Genomic DNA, 10,437 nt, shown 5'->3' with positions numbered 1-10,437 from the left:
AGGATGTGAAAGGTAAGGACCTAAAGGGCCATGATGTTAAGCTTTTAACTTTTTTTTAAGAACATCACTTTTCCAACAAACACAATAACTGCTTTTATCCAAATTAGTAAGGCTAGATACCTACTAGAAATTGAAGATGGGTTTTCAGAAAAGCAGACAATCTCACCAAAACCCAAATCTTAATCAATTGGTTCAAATGGTAAACTTTTACATGTGCCTATTTATTCATATAATCCCCACTTAGATCAAGATATAGAACATTTATAGCACACTGGCACATTCCTACATGCTCCATTCAAGTATTTGCTCTCTTCAAGGTATTTACTTTTCACACTTCTAAAACTATAAATTATATCTGATGGCTTTTGATCTTTATATAAATGGAATTTCACAGTATGATTGCAACCTCCTAGTCTCTGAGCAACCCAGGTCTGCTGTCATAATGAGAAGGAATGAGTGTGTTTTGCATGTGAGAGGGATATGAATTGTTGTGGACATTTTCCAAAAATAGGCACAGCATCATGTCTGGCCCTACATGTTCTTTCAGGACTCTACCACTCTTCCATCAAGCAATGGAACCCATTTCCCACTTTCCCCTTAAATTCAGGTGGGCTTAACTGCTCTAGTCAAGAGTATGGCAGAAAAAAGGCTCGGACTTCCATAGCTTGATCATAAAAATGATAGTTTCCTTCTCTTCAGTCACTTGTCCTTCAAATCTGGCTACATGTTGTAAGGATGCCCAGGCCACATGGAGATGCCACATACAGATATTCCCAAGAATAATTCCAGCAAAGATTCCAGGCAACAACCAACATCAATTGTTAATTATATGAATAAATGAGCACTCATATGCTTCCAACTCTTAAGGTATCAAGTTGCCCCAGCTCATGCCCAGAGTAGAGATGAGTTGTCCCCACTAAACCCAAACTTGGAGATTCAGGAGCAAAATAGATTGTTCAAGGCAAAGCAAAGGTTTGTTATGCAACCACAGATAACTAAGAGTCTGTAGTGTCTGTGTGTTCTTGAGAAGAGTCTTCTGGTGATATCCGACTTTGGACAATTTTTTCTCTTTAGGCCATTGTAAAATGTAACAATAATTACTACGTTAAGGGAATTTTGAGGTTCAAATGAGGTAATACATGCCCAAGTGCTCTTTTTATAATAGGATCCAAACCACCTAAAGGAAATCAACATTGCATATTTATCAGAAGGACTGATGCTGAAGCTCCAATACTTTGGCCACTTGATGCGAAGAGCTGACTCACTGGAAAAGATCCTGATGCTAGGAAAGATTGAAGACAAAAGAAGAGGGCAGCAGAAGATGAGCTGGTTAGATGGCATCACTGACTCAAAGAACACGAATTTGAGCAAACTGCAGGATAGTAAAGGACAGGGAAGCTGGGAGTGCCGCAGTCCATGGGGTCGCAGAGTTGCACACGACTTAGCGAATGAACAAAAATGCTACCTAATATTATTTCAACTTAGTTTCATCAAGCTGTTCTAGATTTACTGTTTTGTACCAAGTCCCTTTCATGGTATGTATGTGTCATATACACAAATATAAACCATCTTTCTGTATACACATAGGCAGGCACATCATAATACCACAGCTTCTATTTTGCTTAGATCACTTGCTCTGGGGGAATCCAGCTACAATGTCATAAGGATGCTCAAGCAGCCTTATAAGAAGTCCCTGTAGTGAGAAACTCTTTCATCACTAGTTTGCCAACCATGTGAGTGCCCTACCTTGGAAGCTGATCCTCCAGCCCTAGTCAGCTTTCAGATGATTGCAACCTCTTAGAGCTCCAAAGCCAGAACCACTCTCCTAAGCCACCCACAGAAACTGCAAAAACTGTTGAAATTAAAAAAAAATTTTTTTAAGTCACTAAGGTTTGGGATAATGTATTATACACTAATATTTAACTAATAGATCAATCAACATGGGGAGGGATGCAGAGATGAAACTGATCCAAGGTTGAGGGCTGCTTTAGGGTCTATGTGGAAGGATAGAGACGGTCGAATGGACTTGAAAGCGCTGATGAGACTGAGCTTGAAATAAATCATCTTGGGTGTCCAGGGTAGAAAGCAAAATCAGAGGAGGGAGGACTTGGAACTGGGAGACTGTGAACTACACATTTCACTGAAGCTGAAGATCAGACTTAGTGAGGGTAAAGGAATAAGAAATCTGTAATAAATGAGTTTTGATTGTGGAATACCTTGCTTAGTGATTTAAAAGGTGGAACAATTCTGGAGAACAAAGTGCAGGACGGCAATGATGGGGAAAGGTTTGTATACTTTTCTGGGGAGTACATGGGCCAAGCAATGGGGTAACCTAAGCAGGTATCAGCAGATTATTAAAAATCTCCTTAAGAGTCTTTCATCCCTAGAGTTACAAAATGAGAGTGGAATGGAGTTTGAATGGCTTGATGGTAAAAGCCTTAATACAAGAGTAGTTGGCTTTAATACAGATGGTAGTGACAAATTAGAAGAAAGTCAGCCCTTATTTCTGGTTCAGGATACTGAAGATGGGAGGAGGAGAATTCCATTTGAAAGAGTTTCAAGGGAAGCAGTGAACTTGAGGAAAACATTAGATTTTAGACAAGATTAAAAGGCTATGATTTTTCCTGTGGTCATGTACGGATGTGAGAGTTGGACTGTGAAGAAGGCTGAGCGCTGAAGAATTGATGCTTTTGAACTGTGGTGTTGGAGAAGACTCTTGAGAGTCCCTTGGACTGCAAGGAGATCCAACCAGTCCATTCTAAAGGAGATCAGCCCTGGGATTTCTTTGGAAGGAATGATGCTAAAGCTGAAACTCCAGTACTTTGTCCACCTCATGCGAAGAGTTGACTCATTGGAAAAGACTCTGATGCTGGGAAGGATTGGGGGCAAGAGGAGAAGGGGACGACGGAGGATGAGATGACTGGATGGCATCGACTCGATGGACGTGAGTCTGGGTGAACTCCAGGAGTTGGTGATGGACAGGGAGGCCTGGTGTGCTGCGATTCATGGGGTCGCAAAAGAGTCGGACATGACTGAGCGACTGATCTGATCTGATCTGAAAAGGTGACAGCAGTGTTCTAGGAACAGGTTAGATGAGTAAGCATGTTTCTTTAGTTCAGCATGGGTTTGCTCATAAAAAAGCTAAAACTTTATTCTTTTTAAAAAAAAATATTTATTTTTATTTTGGCTGTGCTGGGTCTTTTTTGGCTGAAGCTGCGTGGGCTTCTCATTGCAGTATTTCCTCTTGTTGTGGAGCACAGACTCTAGGCCATGCGAGCTTCAATAGTTGCGATTCCCAGGCTCTACAGCACAAGTTCAGTAGTTGCTCCTCAGCTTGTGGGATCTTCCTGGATCAGGGAAGTAAACCTGTGTCTCATGCACTGGCAGGTAGATACTTTACCACTGAGCCACCAGGGAAGCCCTACAATTTTATCACTAGCATCTATGCATGCTTAGTTGCTCAGTTGTGTCCAACTCTTTGCAACCACATGAACTGTAGCCTACCAGGCTCCTCCATCCATGGGATTCTCCAGGCAAGAACTCTGGAGTGGGTTGCCATTCCCTTCCCAGGGTTACCTTCCTGACCCAGCAATCAAACCTAGGTCTCCTGTATTACAGGCAGATCCTTTTACCATCTGAGCCACCAGGGAAGCCCGTTGGCATGTGGGAGCTTTCCAAATTTTATGTAGGTGACTGACGTGTTTGAAAATCACAAAACTCACCCTGACTGTAGTGGCTGTGTGGCAGATGTAGTGGCAAGGAATACAGAAGTTCCTTTGGAGAAAGAGGGTTGGTAAAAAGGTCCATTCCACACAGATGATGAGGCATCACCATCAGCCTACTAAAACAATGAGGTCAGCTACTTGGGAAGTAGAGACTATAGAACTGAATGGTTAGCTGGAGAGAGGAATGGAGGCAGTTGACAATGCAAAGGCCAGATCTTTTAATCATTTTTGAACCTGTTCCAGACTGCTCAAAGCACTTCTGATCCTTCACTGAGCCTGGATATGTATAATAATTGTCAGTTATCTCCAGTTTACTTCCCTTCTTTCTTTTCTGTCCCCCAAATCCACTTATTTTTGATCTATTTTATATTCTACTTTTTTTTTAATTTTGGTCTTGTTATCCCTTTTTAGCACACACCCTGGCTATACTAGTGCGGTAATACAACTTTTTGATGGTACGAATCTAAAGGCAGTGTGATAAAGTGGAAAGGGCTGGTTTCTAGTCTCACTCCTGCCATGAAATTCCTATATGACTCTCGTTAACTCACTTCACTTCTTTAGACCCCCAATTTTTTTAATTTAGAAAATGAATCTTTAAGGTCTTATCCATTTCAATTTTCCTACCTGTACAATATCATAGGAGCTTAACAAATATTTTCATAAGAGTGAAATCTACCATCTCCAATATAGTACTGCAAAATTAGAATGGTAGATGACATGCATCTTGAAGTTTGTTCCAAGAAACATACTTAATCTGCTTTGTCAATAGGGGGATACAGTTTGAAATAGGTATTGAACTACATTTCCACAGACCAGAGGTAGAGGAGAATGGTTCTCACTTTATTTACATTTCCTGGAGTTAAAGTGACTTCACTTGAAATCATGGCTTTGCTACTTACCAGCTTGTTACCTTGGGCAAACTATTTGGTATCTCTGTGCCTTAATCTCTTCATCTATAAAATAGGGGTAATAATATATCTCATAAGGCTACTGTGGAGATTAGATACGTTTGAAGCAACAGTTGAACTGGACATGGAACAACAGACTGGTTCTAAATAGGAAAAGAAGTACATCAAGGCTGTATATTGTCACCCTGCTTATTTAACTTCTATGCAGAGTACATCATGAGAAACGCTGGGCTGGAAGAAGCACAAGCTGGAATCAAGATTGCCGGGAGAAATATCAATCACCTCAGACATGCAGATGACATCACCCTTATGGCAGAAAGTGAGGAGGAACTCAAAAGCCTCTTGATGAAAGTGAAAGAGGAGAGTGAAAAAGTTGGCTTAAAGCTCAACATTCAGAAAACTAAGATCTTGGCATCTGGTCCCATCACTTCATGGGAAATAGATGGGGAAACAGTGGAAACAGTGTCACACTTTAGTTTTTTGGGCTCCAAAATCACTGCAGATGGTGACTGCAGCCATGAAATTAAAAGACGCTTACTCCTTGGAAGGAAAGTTATGACCAACCTAGATAGCACATTGAAAAGCAGAGACATTACTTTTCCAACAAAGGTCCATTTAGTCAAGGCTATGGTTTTTCCAGTGGTCATGTACGGATGTGAGAGCTGGACTGTGAAGAAAGCTGAGCGCCGAAGAATTGATGCTTTTGAACTGTGGTGTTGGAGAAGACTCTTGAGAGTCCCATGGACTGCAAGGAGATCCAACCAGTCCATTCTGAAGGAGATCAGCCCTGGGATTTCTTTGGTAGGAATGATGCTGAAGCTGAAACTCCAGTACTTTGGCCACCTCATGCGAAGAGTTGACTCATTGGAAAAGACTCTGATGCTGGGAGAGATTGGGGGCAGGAGAAGGGGACGACAGAGGATGAGTTGGCTGGATGGCATCACTGACTCGATGGACTTGAGTCTGAGTGAACTCCAGGAGTTGGTGATAGACTGGGAGGCCTGGCGTGCTGCGATTCATGGGGTCGCAAAGAGTTGGACACGATTGAGCAACTGAACTGACTGACTGACTAGATATGTAACTGCATCTGTAAGAGAAAGCCGTAGATAAGTATTAGCTATTATTATGTGCTAGGCAGAAGAGTACAAACTCTTGTGCCTCTCCTTAAAGAGCTCACTCTCTGTCAGAAAGATTTTCATACAAATGACTGTAACTCAATGTTCTGCGTTCTGTAACAAGAACTTACTACAATAAGTGGTGTAGGAGCAGAGACAAAAAAATGCCTCGCTTATCCAAGAGGGAAAGGTAGGGACAGGATAATTGTCTTGAGCGTAAAGTTTAAGTCTGATCATTAAAGAAGAGAATTTAATGTTAGGAATATTTGGGGACATGGAGCAGAGAGAGGCATCGTGTGGAAGGCAGCTTCTTGCTGCAAAAGACAAACAGGTTCTGAGCAAAGGGAGTATGTGTGGTAGATTAGAGGTAGTAGTTGATGACAGAACATCATTACTTGAGAGCTTGTTAGAAATACAGGATCTTAGTCCCTACTGAGATCTACTCAATCAAAATCTGTATTTGAATAAGATACTTAGGTGGTTCACTCAACACTGAAGTTCGTGAAGCACTAGCCCAGGGCAGACTCTGGAGCCAAGGTGCTTAGGTTTAAATCCTGGCTTTACCATTTACTTATTATTATTTTTCTGGCTGAGTCACTGCAACATGGGAACTGGTTTTCCGACCAGGGATTGAACCCATGCCCCCTGCAGTGGAAGCACAGAATCCTAACTGCTGGACTGCCAGGCAAGTCCCACCATTTATTTACTATGTGTAACTTTAGGCAAGCTAAATTCCTTCCTATGCCTCAGTTTCCTCATTTGTAATCAGAGATAAACAGTATCTACCTCATAAAAGTTTTAAGAATGGAATGAATATTTTAAAAGCTTAGAACAGTATTGGCACCTATCAAGCACAAGGATAGTATAAGCTATAGTAATTCTTGACTCATATACTAATTATGATCAGAATTGGTTTTATAAGCAGCTTGTCTTTCCATTTCTACTCCATTACCTGTCACCTTGACATATGTTGTAGAGGAAGACACTTGGAAGTCAGAAGACCTGGGGGAAAACCTAGCTCCCTTCAATTCCTAGCTTTGTGGAATAGGGTGAGTTCTTGATCTGTGTTTTTCTTTTGCATAGTAGGGAGTAATCTTAATTAGACTTGGCTCACTAAGATGCTATGAGACTCAAAGAATATTTAAAATCTTCTATTAAAGTTTCATTTATCATCTTTCCAAGAGTTAAGAAACTGGTCAGAAAACAGGTGATACTTTTAGGACAGAGGGAAGAGAATGCATTGGAAGATTAGGGATGAGGTGGTGGGAGACTATTTGTCCCACTTCCTGACTTTCTCAAGGGACAGACTTGGGTTCCAACACTATAAAATTTTCCTGGGCCTCAGAGAGGATTCTTAGCTAATGGGCAAATAGTACACACATGTTGTTATTTATTTTTTTCTACCTAACCTACAATGGAAATCCAAGAACTTTTCTGTACGTTGTGTATCACATCCCAATAGGGTAAAATTAACCTAACACTTCTTGTTAATATCATAAAACAGATTAAAAACTCCTTTCCATTTGACCATTTTTACCAGAGCAGTCGTTTCCCAAAGAAAAAAATTTGAAAGGGTGGGAAATCACAAAATTTGATTAGATCTTCAACAATAACGGGTACTGGCTTCGATCTTACGGCCGCAATTAACTATATATTGGGCTCTTTTTCTCATCCATACCCTCTTCACACAATTGTTCTGTGATTAAGAACAAAGGCTAAAGGGTGAACCTACCAAGTCGCTGGGCCTCAAATAAATCCCTTCTCCTTCTTGCCTTTGACAGAAATGGCACTATCATTCCCACTTCACAGGTGGAGAAACCCGAAGTCGAGAACGCTCGGGTCCCCTTTCTCTACTTGCAACTTCGCAACCCCAAGTTCGGGTACGCCCAACTGCGGTTTCCACTGTGTCAGGTCTGGCAGTGTGGATGTTCTCTCCTCAAGCTGCGTCTGGCGGGGCTGGAGGCCGTAATAATTGCTCCCAATACTCTTGAGGAATCCGAGCCTAATCCTCAACGGCGCTTCAGGGACCAACAAACTTCCCAACCGTTCCTAACCCCGCCTAGAATAAAGGTCGCAGGGAACCCTCGGCTCCAGCTACCGACGCCATCTTGGCCGCTACGTGTGACGCCACACGTAGCGAAACACGCAGCGGAGAGCCAGCCCATTGGCTGAGAGACCCGAGGACAGGCGCGCGAAGCTGGGAGAGGAGGGTATGGGAAAAACTACAATCCCAGCCTTCTTTGCGCGTGCCCACCGAGAGCGAAAGAGGAGGGAGTTTGAGTTCAGACCACAAGTCCCAGCAATCCTCGCGATGTCTCTCCCTTTGCTTTCAAAACGTGGAGGAAAAGAGGGACAGAAGAATGGAGATCTTCTGGTGTCCGTACTTCGAAAGGCGGGAAAGGCGAACTACACCTCCCGACTTGCAACGCGCGGCTGCGCCTGCGCCCTGATACCTGTCGCCATCTTGCCCGTTCAGAGGCACCGCAAACAAACCCAATTCCTGGTGTCCCCTAGTCTTGGCGGAGGAGCCTTTTAGATGAGCTCAGAAAGGCCGGGCAGGTGGGTGACTCTCAGACAGAGTGCTGGGAAGAGCTGGCAGGATAGCCAGTCTGAAGGACCGCCGGGCCAAGCATTTGGAGCCTGGCTTGGGGCGCCCAGCCCCATCCTCCGTTGTCTCCTAACGGGATCGTGGGGCTCCCCGAAGTGGGCTTAGGGGAACTGGCAGGCCTAGTGCTGGAATTGCGGGGGTCCAGCTCCTGGGGGCCTGCCGGTGAGTCTTGGTCATCTACCTGGCTGTCCGAGCGTCTACTCTTTCTCTCCGTTGTCCTCTCCGCTAAGGAGGGAGCGAGGCGCTGATGCCTACCAGAGCCCTTGACTCCGGCTACTGGTCCTTACAGAGCTTGGGTCGCGGGCTTGACATTGGGGTGGGCGCTGAGCGGCACGGGTGAGGAGGGTGGGCGGGCTACTCTTGTTGTGGTGTTGCGAGAGAGTGCGTGTTTGGGGAGGGGGCGGGGCGGGCTGGCCTCCTTGACACTTGAGTCGGGGGAGGATTAGACAGGATTCCGTTTCCCGGAGCGGGCTCCGGCAACCTCTGCCCAGGTTTCCAGTGCGATGCGGCCCCGCAGTAAGGTCCTCTGGCGGGGACGCATCGGGATGCCGTGACGTGGTGCTTGATTCCGGCGGTCGCCGGCCACCTCCAAGATCCTGTCGGGAGGCGGGGACTGGCTTGTGGAGGGAGCGGATTCCTTTGGCTCTGCCCCTTCTTCCTCTTCCCCACCCCTTTTCTTTATGTCATTCTGCCGACTGGGGCGCGCAGTCCAGTTCTCCTTGCTCTGGGTTGGTTCTTAGCTGAGAGGACTATGGGAAGTAGGGGGAGGGGGTTCAACTCCAGGCGTGGAGCTGGAGTTAGCAGCCCTAGCTCTTGGAAAAGAGATAGCAGTTATTACGGATCGATGCCTGATTCCTAGTCTAGACACTGAGCTCGCTTCTTCTTACATTCACTCATTCATTCATTCGTGTTACTCTTCTCAATCACTCATTTATTTAACAGATATTTACAGCAGATCTGCTGTGGGCTAAGCAGGTATTGTGTAAGGGCCCAGCGCCGTTGTCTTTTTCTAGACCAGGGGATTACCAGTCCGAAGTTTCTGACATCTAAACTTTTGGGAAACGCTTTTGTAAAGACTTCGGGGTGTAAATTCATCTTTCATTGTTAAGACGAGGAGACAGTTCCATTTATCCACTTAGCATCTTAGGATCTTTACATACTGTATCTCATGTAATTCATAGTGAGAAACCTGGCAGAAGTCAAGTAAATTAATTGCCCAAGATTACATAGGTAGTGGCACCTATTAAATAATGTGCCTGCCACTAGAATAAGAACTTCACATACACTGTTATTCAGTTCTTATAGCTGGGTGATAAAACCTCTACTTTATAGTAACACATGTTCAAGTAGACCTGTTTACCCAGGATCACACAGCCAGTAAGTTGTAAGATCTAATTAAAGCCTATAGGTGTCTGATACCTATGTTCTTTCCATGTGATAGCCTGGAATAGTAAACTCCCAAATGGTTAAGTTCTTCATTTGTCAGAAGTTGTAAAATGTGGAGGTGAAATAGGATTTTGAGATACTTTTACTGGTTTTGCTTCTTAACGTGTGGATAGCCAGGTGAGTGGGCTTTTGAATGCACTTTAGCAATGTGCCCTTTTGTAATTTGACCTTTTGGTTTTTGCTTTGGAAGGGAAGACAAGCTCTTTGGGGCTACCAAAAAGAAGCAGCAATGCCTGTTGTGTGGCCAACACTTTTGGATCTCAGCAGGGATGAATGCAAAAGGATTCTTCGAAAATTGGGTATGATTTTCATTTCTGATGTTTTGTGCCTCTCTGTGATGCTTTTTGCTTTCTATTTGGGTCATGACTGTTTGCATGGATGTCATATTTCATGCTGTGTTAGAAATCCTTTAGAGGTATATAGTTCTTGTTTTACTCTTTGTTATTTCCTTAGTGCCTAGCATAGTGCTTTGTACACAGTAGATGCATGAATCATATTAATAATAATTGCAGCTAAGAATTCTTCAGGGCTACTGGACTGAGTCCTTTACATTCAATATCTCATTTAATTGTCACTCAAACCAGATAGGTATTTTTCTTTTTATGTCCACATTTTACAGATGACAAAACTGAAGC

The 10,437-nt window shown here is 43.7% G+C and overlaps 1 protein-coding gene across 16 annotated transcripts in view; it reads left to right on the top strand.

Annotated features, from left to right (window-relative positions):
• Positions 1-8,108: 8,108 nt before the first annotated feature.
• Positions 8,109-10,437, top strand: part of EMSY (EMSY transcriptional repressor, BRCA2 interacting) — an 81,517-nt gene continuing 79,188 nt past the window's right edge. For 13 of the 16 annotated variants that reach the window (XM_006041059.3, XM_006041058.3, XM_006041063.3 and 10 more), the window contains exons 1-2: positions 8,109-8,307; positions 9,993-10,101. In XM_006041059.3, the coding sequence (XP_006041121.1) occupies positions 10,032-10,101 (70 nt within the window). In that variant the 5' untranslated portion in view covers positions 8,109-8,307; positions 9,993-10,031. Of the gene's footprint in view, positions 8,308-8,335; positions 8,519-9,992; positions 10,102-10,437 lie in introns of those variants that run through there. The other 3 variants (XM_025266379.2, XM_025266378.2, XM_025266375.2) reach the window with 2 other exon arrangements.

The sequence above is a fragment of the Bubalus bubalis genome, chromosome 16 (assembly GCF_019923935.1).
Source record: "Bubalus bubalis isolate 160015118507 breed Murrah chromosome 16, NDDB_SH_1, whole genome shotgun sequence".
NCBI classification, from domain to species: Eukaryota; Metazoa; Chordata; class Mammalia; order Artiodactyla; family Bovidae; genus Bubalus; species Bubalus bubalis.
This window is presented reverse-complemented; position numbering and strand designations above follow the sequence as displayed.